At 44.7% G+C, this 24,899-nt stretch overlaps 1 protein-coding gene across 1 annotated transcript in view; it reads right to left on the reverse strand.

Moving 5' to 3' along the window:
• Positions 1-24,899, reverse strand: part of LOC147664133 (breast carcinoma-amplified sequence 1 homolog) — a gene marked incomplete at its 5' end in the record, with an annotated part of 194,160 nt that overhangs the window by 125,667 nt on the left and 43,594 nt on the right. Inside the window, 2 exons of the mRNA XM_086949959.1 lie at positions 1,161-1,196; positions 24,429-24,623. Coding sequence (XP_086806085.1) covers positions 1,161-1,196; positions 24,429-24,623 — 231 coding nt within the window. The remainder of the gene's footprint in view (positions 1-1,160; positions 1,197-24,428; positions 24,624-24,899) is intronic.

Below are 24,899 nucleotides of genomic sequence, written 5' to 3' on the forward strand. Positions count from 1 at the left end.
TGAAGATGTGCGTTGAAGGGGAGTGAATGGGAGAGGAATACCTTGCAAAACTGGGTATTCATGTGAGGACCTTTGCAATAAGTGGCAATATTCACTTATTAAAGAGCAATACATTTGTCTAACATTTTAAAGTTGGACACCAGTGTCATTCCTCATTTAGGAAGTACACACACAAGCACAGTTACAGAGACGCTAAACAAACTTTCCACTCAACCTAACTACACCAAAGAGAGTTCTACAGACACCAATGATGAGATTTAGGGAAGGATGGTGTATGTAAGACCCACTCCTATTAGCGGGTAGTAATTATTTACCTGCATCCACCTCATAAAAACGCCTGGCCAGCATTCAGTCTCAGGTATCTTCATTAGTGAGATCTTATTGTCTCCTTTTAACTTGGGTTTATTGCCTTCTAACAGACTGGCTTTGTTGACCCTGGTAGTCTGCTATAAATCCAAGGGGGCATATTTACGAGTTCTGGCGCATCTCTGCATATCAGCAGAGATACGCCAGAACAAATGCGTCACGCAAAACTACCCTTGCGTCACGGCAGATGCGCCGCATTTACAATGCGGTGCGCCGTGGCGCAAGGGTAGGCAGATGCATGATGCATCTCGTGACATAAGAGCGGCGCATCGCTGGAGTCGCGTCGCAAGCGCGACGCAACTCCAGCAATGCTCAGGGCTGCCCAATATTTAACATGCTGCATCAGTCCTTACGCCTGCTTCAAGCAGGCGTAAGGAATTGACGTAGCAGCGTCGCGGAAGTGCTTGCGTGAAATCTTGTAGATTTCACGCAGGCACTTTTGCGAGTCGCACAGGAGCCGGAACGCCCACCCTGCGTGCAAACGCCCCCATTGTGGCGCTGGGCTTTATAACGTGACGCATCTCCCTAGATCTGTCACGTTGTAAATGCCTCGCAGAGATGCGCCACGTTTACACCGCTGTTGCGTCACGCAAGGCGGCGTAAACGTGGCGCAAGGGGCTTGTAAATCTACCCCATGGTTTCTGAAATTTTGTGATGTTAAGAAGATCTCAATGAACTATTTGCAGACAACAATGTCTTTGCCATGCAATCCATCATTCAAGCGAATTTAGCACTTCAAAAGCGGTGGATCTCGCAATACTTTTATATCTGTTATTTGCACTCATAATACTCACATTAGGGCCAGGTGTTTGCTGGGTTTCCTTTGTGGACTACAGGGGAAAAAAAGACAGAAAATATTATGTTTACTTCCTGGTATTAGAAATTGACTTCCCGACAATGCATACTTTCTCCTGTTTCATGAACAATATAATTGAATCAGTTTGTTACTCGAGTTGCTTGTTTTTCCTTACTAAACACAGAAGTCATGCAGGACAGCCTCTTTTGTTGCATCTGCTTTGGCCTTCTTGACGTGATTGACTTTGTGTGTGAAACAATGTTGCACTAAGCGCTCGGTTTTGTCTCCAGTTGTGTTTAAAAAGTTAGAGCTGTCAAGGTTACCACTGATATGTAATGTACCGAAAGATTTGTCATTAATGATGGCAAAATATCCACTTATTTTTAATTTCTGCAGAAAAACAATAAATACGCTCGTTCAGTAGGTAGCAATCGTCTCTTTTACATTTGCATTAGACCTATATTTTATTTAACTCTTTTGGAAAAAAATTTTTACCAGTAAGAACCAGGCACTGAGGAGTTCTAGTGCTGTACAAGAGTGTGCATATGCTACACATAAATAGGAGAAAATGTTTAATTTGACATAAGGAGCACCATGCAATTACACATAAATTTCAAATGCAGCATATATGGGTTAACTGTCGATATCCACTGCAGGAAATTGACTGGCCCTCCCCCTCAACCCATTATAGGCCCCAGGGAGCCCACCCCTGGGGCGAAAACAAACAAAAACGTGGGTGGGGGCTGCACAACCCTACCTTACTGAGTCTCTTTGGACCCTGGAACCCCAGTGCACAAGGCATTTACTTATTAAAGGGTGGGAGCCGCATGTCCCCCTCCTGAGCCTTTTTAGGCCCCGAGGACCTCATCCCACATGGCAGTTTTTTTTAATTAAAGGGGACTGGGGCAATGTGGCCCTCCTCCCTGAGCCTTGTTAGGTCCTGAGAGCCCCATTCCCCAGGGTAGCGTTTTTTTTAAATTTAAGGACAGGAGGCTTGTGCCCCCTCCCCTAGCTTTGTTATGCCTTGGGGACCCCCTCCCACATGGACTTTTTTTTCAATGAAAGCGGAGCGGGCTACATTGTCTCCTTACTGAGCCTTGATAGGCTCCACAGACCCCAGCCCCTAGCCTCAAGGGCCACTACTTAAAATAAGGGGAGGGGGCTGTTTGCCCACCCTCTTTGAGCCTTTTTCCAGCCCGGGTACCCCATCTCCAAGGGCCCGCATTATTATCAGTGGGTGCCCAGGTGCCCATCCACGGCCCTCACCATACATTGTTGGGGCAGCGGGGAGCTCTAGGGCCACATGCCCCAGCTGGCTCCCCAAATGCAGCGGGAGCAGGAATTGCTCCCGCTGGCAGGGAGCAGTTACTTATGCTACTTCCTCTGGGTGGGGACAATATTTTGACCTGTTTCCCTGCCTGCATCAGTACTGGCAGGCAAACTCTAAGCTGACTTGGAGCATTTTCACAGTGGGAGATGAAAAAATGCTCCTGCCAAGTGGGAGTAAATACAGTTTTCCTCTGCCCGTGCCTGTGTGAGCAGGGAAACCGCTATGTCCTGAGAGTGGCTCACTGGGACATAGTTAGTGAGCCAGCCCTGAGGGATGGGGTCCCCGTGGATATTAATTGCTCAGAATGGGGGGTGTTTGGCACCCTCACCCTTTCTGATAAATTTCGATGCTGGGGTTGGCACCAACTGGCATATGATGGCTAACGGAGTGGGGGCGCACGTCCCCTCCTCGTATTCAATAAATCCGGCCCTGGAGGTGAGCTCCAGGTCCAGGGGCTGGTGATGGGTCAGAGAGGTTGGGTTTCACAGCCCCTTCCCATATTAAATAATTTTAGCCCTGCAGGTGGGCTCCCTGGGATCTAAGGTGGCTCGGGGAGGGGGACGCACGTCTCCCCTCCCCATATTCAATCATTTCGGCCCTGAAGATGGCTCCCAAGGGGCTGTGATGGTTCAGGAAGGGGGCCTCACATCCTCCCACCCCATATATTTTATAAGGACCTGGACCACCTCTCTGCAACACTGCCCTATGGCGCTTACTGGAGGTGCCTGGTGGGCTAGTTGGCCCCCAGGGACCCCCAGTATTAAAGGGGAATTCATTCCCCAATTTAAAATGCGCCACAGATGGTGTTTGCAGAAGGGACCAGGGCCTCTGCCACAATCTCGGTCATTTATTTATTTATTTAAGAAGGGGGGCTGTGTGGCCCCCCTTCTTTCACCTTTTTTGGTCCCTAGGGACTCCATCACCCAGGGGCATATTCTTTATAAAAAAAAAAAAAAAAGGAACAGGAAGGGGGCCACGTGGACCCCCCTCCTGTGGGTCCCCCGCGGCGTGGCCAAATATATAGTTTTTTTATAGGAAGGGTGACTGCATGGGCCTCCTCCTAAGGCCTCTATTGGCCCCGTGGATCCGATTCCCGGGCCCCACCTTTAATTTATTATTTTTTTGAGTGGGAGGGGGGCCGCTTTTTAAAATTAGCACTCAAGTTTAGAAAAAGTATGGAAGGTTAATTAATTATGCTACTGATAGTTATATCTTTTTATCTAAATTGTATATTTATATTTTTAACTAGATATTTCGCTTGTGTCCTTTGCTTTCTGGAAATACCCTTTTTATAATGATATCTGTGTCAAATGTTTATGCTATGAAATGTACTTTTATGATTGTTAAATGCAAACAATCGAATAAAGATATTTGACTTGACTTGACTAGGGAAGATGGCGATAGATTCCATTATATTCTTGTGTGATTTTGCCCTTACCAGGATCTGTAGATTGGTAGGAGTTTTATGAATGTTAATTAAGATATCCTTGACTTTATCTGAAAAAAATTCAGGAACTTATTACATAGTTCCCGACTGGTAGGGGCTTCTTGCATTTGCTTTTGGCTGAGCTCTTTTAAAATTATAAAATTTCTTTTTGTTTATTGTCGGCGGCCAGGATCCTGGATTCATAGAATTCGGCCTTCCTTTTAAGGATGGCTTTTTTTGTAGCTGATTAGTTTGGACCTATATTCCAGAAGTGTCTGTGGCTCGTAGTTTTTTTGTCACTGTCTTTCATAGTGGCGGAGGGTCCGCGTCAACGCCCTGAGTTAGCACATGCATGGCACACTACAGCATCCCACAGCTATTAGATGCCAATGCTCTAAAAGGAAAATCTTGATAGGAATATGATGTCCCTATTGTCATATTGTAGACTGTTAACATTATGTATAGAAGAAAATAGAACACCTTGACATTGGTAGTTGTGTTGAAAACAACCCCAAGAAACAATAATAGCACCACCCATTAAAACACAAAAAAAGCTGTCTATCTGAATTACTTCTCTGAAGTAAATGTCAATGTTTATATAACTTATAAACTATCAGTAGCGAACAATTACACGTATTTTAGGAAAACAGATGCCTTTCAATCATTCAATTGCAATACATTGCTCTACATAACAATATTTGTTCAGTTAAATGAACTCAGTTCCACATAGGATTTGTTTCGGCAAGTTAAAATAGCCTTACAACGATGAACAGATGTAATCTTTTGATTTTGTGGATCTACCAACATACAGAACATGAAGAGAATGTGTTCGCCCGCTTAGTACACTTCAGCGTGCTGAATATCTGTGTTGCTTCCTGCTGGCCTCTTTTAATATCACAGTGTTTGTACAGACCAAGGAAAGTACATATGTGCCGAAGAGCTCAAATTGTTGAAGAGGATATTGTAAACGAGTTTTTGGTCTTGCTCCAGGCATTGAGCTTTGTTATATTTCGATCACGCATACAGAAGGAGTGTTTTCGAGTAGCATGGGCATTTTGCCTGCTTGGTGTGCGATTACAGGGCAGGATTTAACTACACAAAGAAGGCAATCCTGACATCCTAACACTAAAAGGCATGAAAATGATTTTTGTTGTCTTGGGAGAAGTTTGAGTACACCTACTTCTCGCACGTAAGTCAGTATCGTCCATTAGCTTTTGTTTTATGCACTTCTAATGTTTTTGGAGGTGCAGAAAACCATAATCAAGGGTTATGATGCCATCAGGTGAAGATATAGCTGTATGTACAAGTTGCAAGGAGGGTGGTGTATCAACTGTTTGCGTTTTCTGCCATTAGCCTTTATTATGGAATAAAGACACACATACTGTTGTTTGCCTGCGTTTGATGTTCTGTAAAAGTCTGAAGCAAGGGCATAGAAGAAGGGGGTGACTGGAACGTCTCTCTGTAAACTAGGTGTGTGACAACAGCCCCAAACCTCCCTATTCTAAGTGCCATTTTCCCTCATAATGTGCCCTCACATTGGACTCAGCCTATAATTATGGGGCGAGCAATTAACAGTCAGAATCACGTTCTCAGCTGCTGGTACATCAGTAGAAGACAATAACACTTGGCTAATATGCTGTTCTTTTATTTGTTTGTTTCTGCTACTGTTAGTTTTGCATTCTGGAAACACAAATTGTGACGAAAGCTTTGTAGACAATTTAGGGAGCATATTTCATTTTATTTTAGATGTTGGTGATGAATTAAAGTAATACTTACTTAGACTGTATACTTTAATTAACTAAAGCCGGTTCAATTAAGTACATGGGAGCCTCCTCCAGTAAGGAGCATTGCACCACTTCTTTCAGGAGTGCAAAAAAAGGAAAAATAAAATGATAATAATACAATGTTATTATAATTTTATTTTTCCATGTTGAGGCAGTGTTGCAGGGAGGGGATATGCTGTTCATAGAGCAGGGGGAGAAGTGGATGGGGCACTTTCTAAGTATGCATGATGGTTTGGCCGGCCATCTAGGGCCTCCCAAACAGGCATGCGCCATTTGCATGTTCTCCCCCAGGCTTTATTACAGCCTGGGTGGAGAACATACACTGGCTCATACTCTCAATCTGAGTGCCGAACCACGGTGCTCAGATCAATCACGACGCTGCTGTCATGGTTCTTCATTCTGTGTTCATTCTGTGTTTTCTTTCTCCCCTTTGTCCTGTGATCCGCTGTGCCCGCTCCTGCCGTTTCTTTTTCCTGCCGCTACCTTCCCTTGCGGCCCCACCCCCAGCGCCCATTCACCACCCCGCTCCCACCTCCCAGCTGCTCTTCCCTCCCTTAACCTCTTATATTGAGGTCGCGCGCAGCGGCCGCGCTAAAGGCAAGCCCGTCTGCGCCCATCCGTGCCTGGACCGTGCCCAGCGCCAAGACCCATGGCCCCCGCGAATGCCACGATGCCCACCTCCGCTACGGCTCTAGTACCCTCCACGCACTCAACACCAAACGATCATGCACCTGCTGCCTGGCCATCCCGAAACGCACCCAAGGACCCTTCTCCTGCCGGAACTGCAACTTCACCAGCATCCAGCCCACCAACCCACCCACAGAAGAACCCAACTTCCTCAGATGCATCCTGCTCAGCACCCGCTCCACCCGCAAACACGCCGTCGAACTCTGGGACCTACTCGACACCAACGCCCCAGATGTCGCCTTCCTGATGGAGATCTGGCTCACCCCCTTCTCGGCACCTGACATCGCCATAGCCATCCCGGAAGGCTACAAGATCACCCGCAAAGACTGCACCAACGGGACAGGAGGAGGAATTGACCACAGGAACACTCTCAAAGTCTCGACAAACACCGACGACACCCTCAGCTCCTCTGAACACCTGCACTTCCAGATCCACACCAATCCCAGCACCACCTCAGAGGCACCCTCATCTACAGACCCCCCGGACCCCGACCGGAGTTCAGCGACTCCATCACCGACCTCGTCAGCACACACACCCTCGCCTCTACGGACTACATCCTCCTCGGGGACCTGAACTTCCACCTCGAGAACAACAACCACACCAACTTCTCCACCCTGATCGACAACCTCGGCAACCTCGGACTCAGACAACTCACTACAGCACCAACACACTCTGCCAGCCACACGCTTGATCACATCTTCTCTGCGAGCACCCACATCTTCTTCGACAGAACCACCAAACTCCACTGGACCGACCACCGCTGCATCCACTTCACCTTCCGGAAACCCACCATACACTACCACACCCAGCAGATGCCTCTCCGCAGCTGGGGCAAGATCACAGAGGACCAGCTAACCGCCACCCTCGCCCAGAGCCCACCCGCAGACCAGACCAACCCTGACGCCGCAGCTGGCAGCCTCAGACAATGGATCAACGACTGCGTCAAAACCCTCGCCACGCTCAAGAAGCCCGCAAACACCCACACCAGCAAGAGAGCCAGCTGGTTCCCTGAAGACCTGCAGGCCTCCAAGCGAGCCTGCCATAAACTAGAGAAAAACTGGACCCGCAAAAAAACACCGGAAACTACACAGCCCACAGGAACGCCACCCGCCAACACCACCAACTCATCATATCCGCCAAAAGGACCGCCTAGACAACAACGTACACAACAGCAAAGAGCTCTTCAGCATCGTGAAAGAACTCTCCAACCCCAGCTCCAACACCAACAACATCCCACCAGCACAAGACCTATGTGACTCGCTGGTCAGCTTCTTCCATTGCAAGATCCATTGCAAGATCGCAGACATCCACAACAGCCTTGACACCGTCACCACCTCAGCAACATCCAACACCTCGGCTCCCACGACCACCACCCGCACCTACCGCCTGCTCGCCTGGAACAACAGCCCACACCACATCTTCAACAAAGCCAGCAGCACCATTGCACCCCACCTCCGGAAAACCATCAACATCTCCTTCGAGACAGCGACCTTCCCGAGGAGCTGGAAGCAAGCAGAGATCAAGGCCCTACTAAAGAAACCCAAGGTGGACCCCAAGGACCTCAAGAACTTCTTAACCATCTCCCTGCTCCCGTTCCGGACGAAGGTCAGCGAAAAAGGCTGTCAACAAACAACTAACCAGTTTCCTCGAAGAAAACAACATCCTAGACCCATCCCAGTGCGGGTTCCGCAGCAATCACAGCACAAAAAATGCCCTCATCGCCGCCACCGACGACATCAGGATCATGCTCGACAATGGAGAAACCGCGGCCCTCATCCTCCTGGACCTGTCAGCCGCTTTCGACAAAGTCTGCCACCGCACACTAAGAGCACGCCTCCACAACACCGGAATCCAAGAGAAGGCCCTGGACTGGACCACCTCCTTCCTCTCTGGGAGAACCAAGAGCACCTACCTCCTCCCCTTCCGCTCCAAAGCCACCGAGATCATCTGCGGCGTACCCCAAGGCTCATCTCTCAGCCCAACACTGTTCAACGTCTACATGGCACCATTTGCCCACGTCGCCCGACAGCACGATCTAAAAATCATCTCCTACGCCGACGACACCCAGAATATCCTCTCGCTCACCAAGGACCCCCCCACCACCAAAATCAACCTGCATGAAGGAACGAAGGCTGTTGCCGACTGGATGAGGGACAGCCGACTGAAGCTGAACTCAGACAAGACAGAGGTCCTCATATTCCGCTCCATCCCCTCGGCCTGGGACGACTCCTGGTGGCCAACGGCACTAGGAGCACCCCCTACACCAACCAACCAACCCTGCACAAAATCTAGGGGTCATCCTCGACCCCACACCCTCCATGACAAAGCAGGTCAACGCCATCTCCCCCTCATGCTTCACAGGATCTTCAAGTGGATCCCCACCGAAACTAGAAGGACGGTCACCCAGGCCCTCATCAGCAGTAGACTGGACTACGGCAACGCTCTCTACGCAGGAGCCCCGGACAAACTCCTGACACGACTCCAACGCATCCAGAACACCTCCGCACGCCTGATCCTCGACATCCCCTGCCGCAGCCACATAACACCCCACCTGAAAGACCTGCACTGGCTCCCCATCAACAAGAGGATAACCTTCAAGCTTGTCACCTATGCATACAAGGCACTCCACAACACCGACCAGCGTATCTCAACAGACAACTCGGCCTCTACACCCCTGCCAGCCAGTTCCGCAGACCACACCCTCGCCCCCTGCATCTGAAGAGTGACCACCGATGGTAAATCATTCTTCCACTTCGCCGCCAAGACGTGGAACACCCTCCCCATTCGCCTACGACAAACCGAAGACCTTCTAACCTTCAGGAGACTCCACAAGACCTGGCTCTTCGAACAGTAGCAGCTCCCCCCTCCCCCAGCGCCTTGAGACCCTCACGGGTATGTAGTGCACTTTAAAAATGCTATGATTGATTGATTGATTGATGGTGACAGCAGCATCGTGATTGGCCCAGGGAGCCTGTGTATGCTTCCTGCTTCCATTCCGGGACTCGTCGGAAGGGAAGCAGAGGAGAGATGAGGCCGCCTGAAGCGGTAAGTGATTTTTTAAATTTTACAACCTGCCCTCGGCAAGCCACCCCAATCCCTGCCAGCCGCCACTGGTTAAGTGCTGATGGAAGGCAGTGAAGTAAAAGCTTGAAAGAGCACCTCATTTTGTTAATCCAACAAAGTTATCTGTACTACATTTAGATTCTGTTATACTGGCTGAGAAGAATGGCTTCACGTGTAGCAGAAATTGATATAGAGTGAAGCAACCTTTGCATGACACACATGCACAGCACATTTATTGAATTCAAAGCAAAGTTTCAGTTGAATAAATTGACCTATATGAGAAAACGTTTAGCAGGTATAAAACATTTCTATTAAACTCAACTTCAACTTTTATCAGAGTGCAGAAACTGTTGCTTCCCCCTTTTCACTTTGGTCTTTACTGTCTAAAAAGGGAAGCAGAGGATGAGCAGATATTGGTATAGTCCTGTCGACAATCTCTTGATACCTGAAGTAAGAAATGGAATGGGGGATGATGGCCCATTAGGCCAGATGTATGTAGGTAATTGTAAACACCCATGTACAAATGTGTGCTTTACACATTTTGCAATTTCCAGTAGGTTGCAAATTGGCCTACCTCATAAATATTAATGAGGCAGGGCTCGGTTTGTGACACATTGGGAATCACAAAAATCATAGGGATGGTTGCCTGCTGGGGTCCGCAGACTACCATGTCTGTGATTGCTTTTCAATAAAGCAATATTTTTTTTTAAAGGCAATCCATTGTTCTTAAAAGAAAACAAGAAGCGTAAAAAAAAAAGATAAAAAGTTTTCATTTCATTTTTCGAGAGTAGGTAGTGGTCCATGGAACCACTGCCTTCTCTTAAAAAAAGTTACAAAAGAGTTACCACCTGTTTGAAGTAGGAGGTAAAATGCAAATGTTTTGTGACTGCATTTTGGCTGCAAAACATTCACACATACCACTGCGATTCAGGAAGGGAAACCCTAAACTTGTACCTTACTAATACCGAATCACAACCACAATTTACGATTCGGTAATGTTACCGAATCGCAAATAGGGATTTGTACATTTAAAAAAATATTTTTGCATTCGCAAATGGGCCAGTTCTGTGAAGTGGTCCATTTGCTACCAAAAAAACGCTTTGTACATCTAGCCTACTTCTCTTTGCTTTTCCCCACCAGGCGACTACAACCCAGTTGAAGGCAAGTATTGGATGTAAGCTGCTTATGCATGCAACCTTAACATTAGACACTGTGCATGTACAACTCTTTAAATGCAAATATGTATTCTATATATTGATAGTTGGGGTAGTTGCTGTGTTTTGCCTGCTGCTAAACCACCTCCTCTTCCATGCTTGGTAATAACCAGCTTTCTCACTGTTCTGCGCTTCAACTGACTATTTCATTGGTGCTGAGGATGGGATTGAGAAACTCAAGATTATGGCATGCATTCTACCCATCACACCTACAGCACATGAAAAAACACATTTATACTAGTCTATGCTGTCAATAAGTTTGAGGAAAGACCAGAGGAAGAAGAGAGGCTGTCTTAATCCAGATGTAAAAATATAGGGAAAGGGAGTTGGTCAACTGAGTGAAGTGAATGGGAAGACTCTACGTGTAGTTTAAAAATAAATAAGGTGCAGGAGCCTGATCGATCCACATTGTGTATGGCTTCCTCGCACACCACTTTCATGTCAGAGCCCTCATTGGGGTCATATAAAACATAACATGGTAGATAGGACAGGTATCAATAATGGACAGATTTCCAACTCAGTATTTCCATTGACATCATAGACAATTGGAGCATTTTCCTCTAGTGTCCTGTGGTGTAACATTCGCTTTCATGTAAAACAATCCTGTTACCGGGGATTACTTATCTATAACTCTATATAAAATACATAATATTGGACATTGACTCAAGAAACTAGTCATGCCTATGACTGAAACTAAAAATTGAAATTAAAACTACCAAATCCACAATGCAACAGCCCAAGTGAGACTTTCAAGGATATAGTTCTATCAGCCCCAGACTTGCATATGTCAGAAAGAGAGACTCAAGGCTCCCAGGCTTCAGGATATACCCTTAGAAGCAAGGGGGGAAAGCAACCTATTCTAAATGTCCCTCTAGACACCCCCTCTCCAGCTATATCTAAATCCAAGATAAAATCTTTAAAGAAAGCTGGAAAAAAAGCTGCTAAAGCTCAGAAAATAGCTGAAAAGACTAAACCACCTCCTTCCTTGAAGGCATATTTTAAAACCGTGCCTTCAGTACTGGAACTTAAATTGTCGGAAGAGGCCTTAGGTGGGGTAGCTATAAGCGGTTTGGAAACTACTAATAAATACCAACTTTTGGAGGGGCTAGAGATGGACCTGGAGCTCGAGGAAGCCTCTGACCCTGCAGAAACTCCTAACAGCGAGGACAGTCTGTCTGCAGCTCCTACAAATATATCAGATATGGACCAGTCGGTGATAGTAATGCTAAAAGCCCTGAGTCATGAGGTTAAAAGTGGTTTTGAAGCAACACAAATTAACCAGCAGGGGATTACGGAGAAATTCGATGCTTTAGCTGCTAGAACTACTGATCTAGAATCCTCAGTAGCAGAACTAAAAACGTTTGCTACTCAGCATACTAAAAAGCTTGAGGATCTAAGATTGAAGGAGCAAGGACTCCAAGAAAAAATGGAGTCCTTAGAAAACGCACAAAGGCGAAATAATTTGCGCCTGTTAAAAGTTCCAGAAGGGGCAGAAGGGGGAAATATCGAAGCTTTTGTGGCCAGATTGATCAAACAAACAATTGAACTTGAGATATCTGAAGAAGAAATAATAAAAGATATTCAACGAGTTCATAGAGACCCATTCAGGCAGAATCCAAACAAGAGCAGGCCTAGGAAGATTCTAGTACACTTTTTGACCTACACCCCAAAAGAAGAGATCCTTAACAGCGCATTAAGAACCAGCAAACTTCTGATAGACGGCTTTTCTTATCAGATCAGATCAGATGTGTCTTCCATTACAGCGTCAAGACAGTGGGAGCTTGGTAAGCTGCTAGAACCCTTTAAAAAACTTGGTGCTACCGCCCAGCTCAAATTTCCGGCATCACTGAAAGTGATCTATAAAAATAAAATGAAAGTCCTAAAAAGGTTGGATGAGGCAGAAGAATACCTGCAATTACTTACAGACGACAATCTAAGAGAGCAAGACAACAAACATTGAAGGTACTGCAAATCTTAGTTTATGCATCAATTATCATTAGAATTCAGCTATATATTTTCAATGCTCTCAATGTATATTGAGTAGACACCCGGGAGGAAGAGTATCAATGGCCCAAGCAGGCCAGGAAAAAGGAGGGGGGTTCTCCAAGGGAGCACGGGAGGGCTAGGATGGGGGGGAAGGGAGGGGAGGGCACTGGGTGGGGAGCATCTGGGGGGAAAAAAAAAAGGCCAAATCGCCATATTCAAAGCTCCATTGTATACACATTTGTTAGGAGAAATAATGCAATATAGGGTAGCTCATTCATCATACCTTAAGATTCTTTCGTGGAACGTTAATGGGTTACGGGTCAAGCATAGAAGAGAGAGAATTCTTCAGTATTTAAAGGATGCACCTGAAAACATTTTTATTTTACAAGAGACCCACTCTACCGAACAAGAATTAAGAGATATTTTTAAGGGAAAAAAATGGATTCAGCAGGTGATAACCACCTCGCAATTAACTGCTACTAAAGGGGTGGCTATATTGATCAAATCTAATTCAGAGATAACTTTGTTACAATCCAAGTCTGATAAAAAGGGAAGGTGGGTTATAGCAAAAATAAAGCAACATGCGTACAAATTTACGATTGTGGGATACTACGGTCCTAATTCGGATGATACCCTTCCTCTTAAAGACCTCTTTGTTGAACTTTTGGATTATGAGGATCCGGTGATTCTTGCAGGAGATTTTAACTTAGTACTTGATCCACAGCTAGATAAATCCACCACTGTAAGGTTCTCACATAATTCTAAAACTAGAGCTGTGCTATCTAATGCGATTATCCAGTTTGGATGGAAAGATATCTTGCGACAAAAAAATGGCACAAAAAGAGAATTCACTTTCCACAATAAGAAATTACGGCATAAATCTAGGTTAGACTTTTTCTTGATCGCAGAACACCTAAGTCAGCAAGTGGTGGAGATAAAACATCTTGGTGCCCATATTTCTGATCACTCAGCGGTCACTCTAACTCTAAAATTGACAGGTCCACAGCTGGTTAAGAGATGCACAATAGACAGAAGTATTCTGTTGGAGGAAGAGGTAATAGATAAGCTGCTTAAGGAATCAAACGAGTTCTTTACTTTTAATCTAGGTACAGCTACACTCTCGGTTGTCTGGGACACATATAAAGCCTTTTTGAGAGGGCGCCTACTAGCATTTCAGATTGCAAAATATTCAGCATACAAGGCACAAATTTCACAGATTGAAGCAAGGATTAAAGTCCTTGAACAGGACGCACTAGATCCCAGCCTGACAGATCAAGAGAATAATAAGAAAGATCTGTTAACATGTAAATCACAGTTGGAGCAGTTATTAGACGGAAGGCTGAGGAAACGTTGGCAGGCTAACTCATTAGCACATTTTGAATATGGTGAGGCCAGCGGAAAACTTTTAGCCTGGAAAACAAAAAAGGATATCAAGAAGAACTTTATTAAGGATGTACAGATTCCAAATATGGATGTGATCTCAGATAAAAGTACAGATATTGATCAGGCTTTCTACCATCATTTTGATGAAGTATATAGAGAAGATCTCCTGCCACAACAGCAACTAATACAGTCATGGCTAGATCAATATCAGGTTAAAGCTTTAGATGATCAGGCCTCCAACAATCTTAACAGAGAAATTAGCTCCACTGAAATAGCTTTGGCAATAGATTCTGCCAAAAAAAGTAAGGCTCCAGGCCCTGATGGGCTACCCTCCGAGATCTATAAAGTGCTAGCACCTGTAATAATACCAGTTCTGAAATTGCTTTTTACCTCTATATATGAGGAAGGAGGCAAAATTCCTGTTTCCTGGAATGATGCCATAGTGGCCCTTATTTTAAAAAAACCAATGAAGAGACCATCCCAGTGTGACTCATATAGGCCTATTTCCCTCCTTAATACGGACTATAAGCTCATGGCAAAAATATTAGCAGAGAGACTAAACGGGGTAGCAGGCCAACTATTGCAAATAGACCAAAAGGGCTTTGTCAGAGGCCGTTCGATACAAGATCTTACACAAGCTTTGGTGGGTGCAATAGATGTTGCCTCTCAATATAAAGTCCCACTAGCGGTTATTACATTAGATGCCGCTAAGGCTTTTGACCGCGTCAACTGGGAAATCTTGGCTAAAGTATTAGAAAAAGTCAATTTAGGCAGAAACTTTTGTGGGGCAATAGCAGCATTTTACCAGGCTCCGATAGCTAGATTACTAATAAATGGAAGCTTATCCTCTCCCATAAAAATTCAGAGAGGAACAAGACAGGGGTGTCCGCTTTCCCCCCTGCTTTTTGATCTATATATGGAATCGTTTGCAGAAAAGATTAGACAAGATCAAGATATTTTACCCTTTGAATATAACAACTGGGTGAAAAAAGTCGTTCTATATGCGGACGATCTCATGTTGTACACTACTGACCCTATTAAATCAATTCCTCTCATATATAAAGCAGCAGAGAAGTTTGGCCAAGTTTCTGGATATCTGATTAATCAATCTAAATCAGAATGTATGTGCTGGAATATAACCCATGCTAACTCCATTCCAATTTTGAAACATCAAATTAGATATCTGGGAATTCAAATTACCCAGGACATATATCAATTTGCAGAAAAAAATCTTTTAAAAATTGAGAAAGAAATTGCGGAATCCTTAAAAAGCTGGTCATTTCTTCCTCTGACCCTAATTGGAAGAATCAATGTAGTAATAATGATGCTGCTACCCAAATTAATATACATATTCCAGAACATACCACTTACCTTTAAAGAAGCCAGATTAACTAAGATTCAAGCTAAATGGAACTCCTTTATTTGGGCCTCTAAAGGCATAAGGATCTCATGGAAAAAGCTTCGCAGGAAGAAAAGCAAGGGTGGATTATGCACACCGGATTTGAGAGTATATGCCTGGACCCTATTATTGAAAGCAGGAGTAAGGTTATTTGACACCCTAGGGGAGACAGAAACAGATTTTATGTTTCAAAATATGTTATCCGAGATCGAGGGAGGATCTAATGCATTTTTGTTCAAGTTTGGAGACATACGTTACTTTAAAAAAGTGCGATTAAAGGTTCTTAGGGATATGGCATATGTGTGGGCCAGAGCTAGAAGAGAGCTGAACATTCCATATTACTCCGCCCTCGCCCCAATATGGGACTCTCCTGGCTCTCCTGAATGGACTAAAGATATACTATCTATCGCTTTGCAGAATGCAAATATCAGAACATGGGGCCAGTTATTGCCTGGAGGGAACCTTTTGAGTTGGGAAGACATCTCTGTCCTTACAGATAAGAACCTATCCAAATTCAAGTATTTACAAATTAAAAGCTGGACCCAGGCTGTTACAGGGGATAAAGGTGTCAAGACTGTATTGGATGAGCTTTAATGAAGAAACCTAGAACACTTAAAACATCAGTCCTTTATTGGACAATACTCGAGGAAGAAGATGGAGAGTTCGCCCTCCCAGATCAGCTATGGAGGGATCAAGTACTGGACGCCGACTTGCAGAACTTATGGCAAGTATCCTTTGACTTATTACATCTTACGGTCTCACCTGCCAATTTAAAGCGGAATCACTTGTTTTCTCTCCATAGAGTATACTGGTCTCCAGCTAGGCTCGCCAAATTTTCGAAGGGGCCTACTCCCTGTTGTCCAAAGTGCAATCTGGAAAAAGCAGACGACCTGTATATGTTCATGACCTGTCCCACACTTAGAGCATTTTGGTTTGAAATACAAGAAGGTATGAAAGCCCTTTTTGGGTATGAAATACAGGTTAGTACGCAACAAGTTTTTTTTGGAATCCCTTCTAATTATGAGAATGTACCACGAGATAATAATAAGTTATTTTTTTATTTAATTGTCTTAGCCCGTAGAGAAATATGTAAATTGTGGGTGAGCACCATTGATCCGACATATGTAAATTGGATTAGGGCAATTAGGCATACTCTCAGCTTGGATAGTAGGGCATGGAAGAGAAGGAAGCATTTTTGGACTCCCTGCATTATTTGGCTCGATGGTCTATAACAACTCTGCCCAATGATTAGCCCTTTTTCCAGAATGATTCACCCGAAGATCAGTCTAAGGGTCTGGTAAACTGAGAGACTGAGCTGACTGTTCACATGGTGGCACCGTGAGATTTATACTGGGTGTCTGCAGAAAGAGCTCCCATAAAGATCTCGGTATAATCAATACTGAAAATATCTTTAATGGCGTATGAGGACAACAAAAAAAAAAAAAAAAAAAAAAAGAAACTAGTCATGCCAATTCCTTTTTGTTAGACCTGGCATCCTTGGCGTGGTTTTCCCTGCCTTTTTGCCTCTGCCTCCTACATTGTTACTGTGTGCTGGATTTAGTTTTTGCTGGTGTAGATGCTTTGGGCCCTTTGCCACTGCTGATCAATGCCAAAGTGCAAGTGCTCCCTCTGTAAATTGTGATTATGGATTGATGTTTCCATGATTGGCTTAGTTGACTTACTCCTAAGTCCCTAGTACAGTGCACTCTGTGTGCCTAGGTCCTGTAAGTCACATCCTGCTAGTGGGCCTACAGCACTGATTGTGCCACCCACACAAACAGCTTTGCAAAGGGGTCTCAGACCTGCCCCCAGAGAGTCTGCATGCAATCTCCACTGCCATGTTGACTTGGCAAGTGCACCCACTTGCCTGGCCCTAACCTTCCCTTTTATTACATGTGAGTCACCCCTAAGGTAGGCCCAGGGTACCTCTGTGGGCAGGGTGCAGTGGATATGAAAGGTAGGGCATGTACTAATGTGTGTGACAAGTCCTTAAAGTGAAATACATTGTATTTTGGTTTTCACTATTGAAAGGCTATCTATCCCCTAGGATAGAATGGGAGTTTACTTGTAACATCTTATAAGTATAACATCTCATTGTGGCAATATGAGAAGATGGAGTTTGGTATGTCTGAGCTCAGAATATAAAAATGCATCTTTTAGTAAAGATGATTTTTATGTTGTGTCCTTCAAACTACCACTTTTAGAAAGTGGGTATTTTCTTACTTAGCCATCCTGTGTGCCTCTGCTGGTTTTGTGGATTGACTGTCTGGCCTTGGAGTGACAGGGGCTGGGCATGTGCATACACTGTTGACAACCACTGGGGGTGGGGGTTGGGGGGCAAGATGTGTCCTGCCTATCCTGGTTGAGTCAGGGATGGGCTGAATAGACCTGGCCTGCATTTAGAGTAGCAGGAAGAGATTTTCTTGCACCAGAATGAAAATGCTCTGCCTTACACAATGCTGTCTCCACATCCTGCTGGGGAAAAGATGGACCAGAGAGGAGAGAACTGGTGAGGACTGAGTCCAGAGCCTTTCTGCCACAGAGAACAAAGGAAAATGCTTTATAAATATTATGGCCTAGACCCTAGAACTTTTGATCATTTCTGGAATTCAAGAGGAACCTTTGCCAAGGAGAAGAGCTGGAGAAACTGAAGGAGAAGTACTGCCCCTTTGCTGTTTGCTGTCTTTGGTTAGCCTGCAGCAGCTGTTTCTGCTAAAGGAAAGGACAAGAACTTTGCTGTGTGTTGTGTCCCCTTCTTGAGGAAGATCTCCGAAGTAGAGCTTGCCTCCTGTTCTGTCACTGCAGAGAGCCCCGCTGCATCCAGCACTGCAACCCTGGTCTCATGAACGACAACTGCCACCACCACCGTGCCTCTGCTTGCACTGTGACCTGGGGGCACTGCTCTCTGTACCATCTCACTTCACCCCGCCGCCCTGGTCTCACCTACACCGTCGCTGCCAGCTGATTTTGACACCTGTGACCCCATCATGGCTTAGAGGCACCGCTCGTGAGCCGCACGATGCAGCGTCCCGTCCCACACCGCAGTCCGGACTGACCAATGCCAGCTCCCAGTAACCGGCTCTGTCGCCTGCACCGTGACCTGTCACCATCGCAACCCTGGTCTCACTGATGCCGCTGGATGACTGTCACTAAGCCACCGCCTGCACGCGAGTTGAGGGCACATACCGCTACACTTCCCATAGCAACCGTGAAGGTTGACACGACTAGCCCATGCCAACGTAGCGGGCGGAACACAAAGATACTGTTTACGAGTCTGCCGATGCCACAACTGACGTGCTCGACTGGAACTGTTGGATTCTGTTTTCAGCACCGCTGTAGCACCGGACGGTGCTACCGACTTCAAGGAACAGGTTATTCTTGCAAATTGCCTATTTTTAAATACTGTATTGTGGATTTCTGCAATTTCTGGTCTTTTATTCTAAACTGGTGTGGTGTCCATTTGTAGTATTTAGCTGTATTACTGTATGTTTGCACAAATGCTTTACACACGGCCTCTGTGATAAGCCTGTCGGCTCATGCCAAGCTACCTAGGGTGTGAGCAGGGGTTATTTTAGAAGTGTAGCCCCCTTGCCCTGACTTGGAAGAAGGGTCTCTACTTGGACAAAGTTGCAAACCCTTGCCAACTAGAGACCACCATTTCTAACACTTTTGCACTTAATCAGAGTTCTGGTGTACACTAGATATTTGCTCTAATAAACATTCTGTCCCAGTTGTCACATGTCTAGGTTCCTATTAATGTAGAACATTTCTGCATGTCTTGATTTGCCATAATGTTTTGGACTCTATAAATGGACCAAAAATAATCACACTTCAGAAAAAGTTTGCTAGATTACCTGCCTGAAAGTCAAACTTAATCTCCTGACTGTCAAATTTGTCCTTATCACCATTAAAACAAGCCTGTTACATTGGAACATTATTTAAACTCTTTTGGAAGATAGATGATTGGAATATTTGGATGGCACCGGTTCACAGAGCCCATAGTGGCATAATATCACAGGAAGGCCACCCATCAATGCAAAAACATATTCTTTACAGTGTATTTATAGAACCAGGTGAACTAAGAGATTATTATCTTCTACTGGGATTTCAAATAACAAGCAATATGGCTCCAGGCAAAAGCAACCAAAAGTGCCTTGGCAAAGGTCACAGGATTGTAGATTGGACTACAAAGTTGTAATGTGACCTGTGACGAAGTGTACTACCGAGTGGGGTTATATTTGATTGAAAGGAAAAGAATGTAGTACTGCAAAAACCCCATTAATTTTCAATGCTGTTATCCAGCCGCAGTTGGTAGTGGACTACATCCCCAAATGCGATGCAGTGCACGCAACGAAATTCGTTTTATTTATTTATATGTTTACTTACCTGTAAACCTCCGTAATACATAGTTTTCTCCCTCCCTCCCCACGTCACCGCCTGGCAGGTACTCCCACTACCGGCCGCTTCTGCCGTTATCTATGATATGGGAAAGAGTATGAAATTGAAGATACAAATCTTTATTGCAATACATCTGATTTTCCAACCACTTGACATCATTAGGAACCTTGTAGCAATGGGCTGGATGGACATTTTCCATCTTACTTACAGATAGTCTACGTTGCCTCTTGAGTAGCATGCATTGTTAAATCTGGGGAAGGTGTGGTTCAGGGGACTAAAGATGGGTCAAGTCCTTCACTAAAGATATTCATGAAGCCACAACACCAGCAGGTTGACAACATTTTCCCAAACATGGTAGTTTAAATGTCTTCTTTAAGGAATGGAGCTTGGTGGGGCTCCAAGATGGCAGACCAGAGATTTCCAGAAAAAAACGCCTTGTGTTCCTATAATTTTTCTCACATTCTTTTGCTTTCTTTCACAAAGAGGTGATGTAATCACATTTCTTCAGATTCAATGATAATTTTAATGCCTGACTTTGAACCCATTGCGATTTTTGTATCTTTACCTTTGTACCCACCATGCACTATATTTCAATAGTTTAATCTGAACAGAAACATAACCCTTTTGAGATCCTCTTGATAAATTCACTGTCGTACAGCAAGAGCCTTGTAAGCATTATGACTTTAACCGCATCGCTGTGGCGGTTATTTTTCCGCTAAGCGGCTTTTTTCTAAAAGCCGCGTTAGATGACGAGCTCAGCTCGTCATCCGCACGCGACCACCGTGGCTGATGACGAGCTGAGCTCGTCATCAGCATCGAAGGGGTTAAAGTCCATGCTTGCTTAATATCTGTGATATAATAGAAAATGAACAGGGAGACTTTAAAATATTTGGCTTTGGCATTCACTTTCTCCACTGGTGTTGTGTGTGACCCCATTTTATGTAGCCAGTAGAATGATTGGTTGTGTGCAATAATGTGCCTACCTACTATAAGTAAAACAGCACAGGCAGCCAATTCTTCATCCAGAAGTGTTAAATATGTGATGCAGTTGCATTCCAAGAGTTCAGGCTAATGTATTCACTTGCTACAGGTCTTCTACAGGTCTGTGCAGTACTTAATTTATGCTGATGGTTGATGGTAGGTGCATCAGCACTTCTCACTCGGGATTGGGAGTTTTTTTAATTCTCTCTCTTGGACATTCCTGATTCTCAGTAATAATAACACAGGGCCTGGCTGTCGGCCTGTTCTATGTATTAGGTGACAACAGTGATGTCACACTGCACGCAAAGTTTAATTTTAAGGTACTTTGGTCCCGTTAAAGTAGGACTGGTGGTGGAGCATCTGGGAATAGCAAGCCTGTAGTGCTGAAAGTGCTGGAGAGAACACGTCACATTTCATGGTGTGCTGGCTGGTTGAACACTCAACAGAGCTGAACTCTGTTTGCAGATGTGCATCAGCTACTGAGTACTCGTGCATGATGACTGTCACAGGAATGATCCAGCTCACATCCATTGCACTCAGACAGGGTAGCCTGGCTAGCATGCGAAAAAAGACAGGATGTGTTGTAGGGCAAAAGAGTGGACCAGTCTACCTGTGCTCTCCTTATAATCCTGGTGAATGAGTGGACAGCATGACCCTTGAGGAAGGAATGTGGGCCGTTTTCAAAGGCCACTGGGTCAGATATGAGAATATATGAGATAGTCTTGTTTTTGTTACCTAGCCTGTCACTTCCAAAGATGGTCCATTTACCAAGATCATCAGAGAATGGCTGCTTTGAGATTGCCTGAGCTGGAGCTATGGTTTCAGAGGCAGCAGAAATAACGGGGACAGGTTAACTCTGTGTAGAGGAAGGAGTAGATTCAGAGAGAAGAGGCTTCAGGAGCACAGGACTGTGGGTGGGTACACATGCTCAACTAACACTTAGATGCCTTCTTATCCCCCCTGTACTCCATTCCCATCCAGCCATGGCCACTGAATCTCTGGAGATTCCTTCCAGCTTTCCTCTGCATGGCACAAAGATTGTCATTCTTGTTAAAGAAATACTGTCTCAGCATCCATAAAGACTGCAGTATATCCACAGAAAATGCGACACTTAAAGCAACAGAAGGGCCAGAACTTTTACAAAACTTGTCTTTCTGAGAACAGAAATGACGAGCTGCTGCACTGAAAACCATATAACTGGATGTGACAGCCTACAGCTTTTTTTCTCTTTCTACCCCTGTGCTTCATTTCCTCCTCTATGCTAAGTTGTGCTCAATTTTGCCTCCTCTGGACCTTCCATGTTACTTTTATGTCACCACCTATTGCTCCAGTTGTACATAAATGCCTCCCATGTGCCTCCAGTTGTCACTCCCAGCAAATCATCTTCCTCTCTCTTTTTCCCATTGCTTTCCTTGAACCACCACAGCCCTCCCCTGTAGCACCCTAATTTGTCTAATTCATGTGAGTCCCAACTTCCCATTTACCATCTTCATCACCTGCCTCTTCCCTTTTTTACTGTTCCACCTTGGTGACAACTTTACTTTCACCATGCCTATTGTCACTTCTATGTCCCAGCTTTACCACCTCTTGCCTTTTCTATTCGATGTGCACTGCTTTGCCTTCTCTGTATCTTACCATTCGTCCACCTCTAGTCAGCCATTCCACGGCACTCCCGATTTGCAAACTGCACCTTGTGCCAATCATGGCTGCTGTGTCCACCAAATTGTCTCCTCTCTTCCAGTCATTCCCTCGTTGTGCCAGCCTTTTCCTTACATGTGCCTTCCATCTGCTTCATACTTGCCCTGGGTAAACACTGGGCTTTTCCTTGCCGTTGTTATTTCCTGTCTTATGATGACTCACTTGAATAGCCTTCTGGCAACTCACTGAGCTGTGTCTAACCACTCCCTGCACTGTCATCACTCCACTCCCTCTCTCAATGACTGTAGGTGCTTTCTACAACTGAAACCAGAGTGAAAAAGGAGTATCCTAGAATGGTAAATTTCCGAGGTGGTGGGGGCAGAAGATTCAAGCGAAAGTGATGTCAGTGCAAAGGCCTTTTATGCTCCAGCTGTGCAGTTAAGATACAACCTCAAAACCCTCTACTGGCTCCCCATCCAGAAAAGATGCTAATACAAGCTACTGACCAATGTCTATAAAGTCCTCCATGACCTAGGGCCTTCCTACACGAACCACCGACTGAACTTCCGCTTACTTCCCAAGAACCTCCACTTCGGTCAACCTTGTCATCGCACAAATATCTTCCATCCAAAGCTGCCACACAGGAGAACGCTACTTCTCCCAGCTCGCCGCCAAATCCTGGAATCCCCTTCCCCTCCAGCTCTGTACTTCACCATCATTGACTCACCTAAGGAAGGGACTCAAGATCTGGCTTTTCACTTGATACCCACAGCTCAGAGCCTGGATACCCTTGGCCGATAAGCCGCACTTTATAAATACAGATTGATTGATTGATTGGTTGACCTCCACTGGTGGTTCAGGTGTTGTGGATCCATAAGGTAGTAAGGCCCTTCCTAAATTATCCCGGCTTACTAACACAATTGCTTCCTCTCCAGGACTACCATCCAAGGCATAGTGTACCAGCCACTGGGACCAAATGTCCAGAATATTAGAATAATTATTTTGTGTTAGTCATAAACAAACACTGCTTTTTGTGTTTATTTATGAAAAACAGAAAAATGCAGACTGGATGGGTCCTTTCTTGACTGTTTTGAAGAAAGCGGTATTGTGTCAGTGGGAGCACATACGGCAAACCATTGCCACTTTTGAACTTTAAATATGCCAAGCCTCTGCCTCACAAGTGGGCAGCAACCAGTTGCAACATAAGTCCCTAAGGAAGGCTAACATAGGTAAAGCAATAAGGCAAATGAACAGACTTGGTTGACTGGTTGTTCTCAGGTGCTACAAAGGTCCATGCATTTAAAATATGTTGCACCTTGTTTAGGTACAACATATTGACAGCTATGGAGCAATGAATAGGTTTGGATACCACTAAAAATAATAAGGGGCCTGCTTTAGTATTTGACTGTTGGGTTACTTTGTCGCCAACTTGGAGGATATCCATCCGCTGCATACCAAGGGTATTATATCCAAAGGCACTTGTGATATGGCGGAGACAATATCTGTCATGTTTATGGTGGAGTATACTATCCACCAACTATAAATCAGGCCCGAAATATGTAATATGGCACACACACCACCATTTATCAAAACTATTGCCAAAAAGTATTCTCCAAAAGAAATACATTCTGGAGTTTAAAATAAAGTCAGTGTTTAGTGAATATTAGAATAGATTAGTGTTTAGTGAACATTAGAGTAAATTTATTAGATGAAACTATCAAGGCAATGTATTACTAATTGGTTAGTGACACTCTTAAAAAACAAGCTACAGATGGCACATCTTCATAAACACATTGAAACGTATCCTACATATTTAGTAAGGCTGATCAGCAATCAGCAAACTGTTCAGGTGCTTCTGATTAAGAATCATGAAGATTTCAACCTGATTTTCTCAAACATTGCCTCAGTGTTTTGTGAAGAAATGAGCCATCTGATGCTAGTTAGGAGGTTATGCTCCCTTGGGGGCATCATACAGACCTTGTGCCTAAACAGCCTGCTTAAAGTGCCCTTTCTTGTATGGGGGCTCTCAGATGTCTGTACGCTGGATCCTCCCGTTGTGGTTTCTGGCTTCAGTTGCAAAGCAGGTTGCCCACCTTTGGCCTTCTCGGATTTTGATGACTTTTTTGTAAAGCCAATTTTTGGAGATCTCTTACATAGTCCATTTTCTTTTTTCTTTGAAGGACATAGTAAGACATGAATATTAGATATCACTCGCTGCTGCGTAAGATCAATTTGTGACACTTTTTTGCAGGACTTAGTATTACACAAGGAATCATCATGTATCATTCAGAGAAACAGGTATTGTAACTTGTCTGGTTAGCCCTGTGTATACCTGAAAGTAATTCGACTTCATATGTTTATATTAGGCCTTTTGCAAATGCTTGTAAAAGTGATAACGGTGGAAAATGAATGTGCACATAACTTGAAGTCAAATTATGCATATTAAGT

The sequence above is a fragment of the Lissotriton vulgaris genome, unplaced genomic scaffold, assembly GCF_964263255.1.
Source record: "Lissotriton vulgaris unplaced genomic scaffold, aLisVul1.2 SCAFFOLD_3290, whole genome shotgun sequence".
Taxonomy (NCBI): Eukaryota; Metazoa; Chordata; class Amphibia; order Caudata; family Salamandridae; genus Lissotriton; species Lissotriton vulgaris.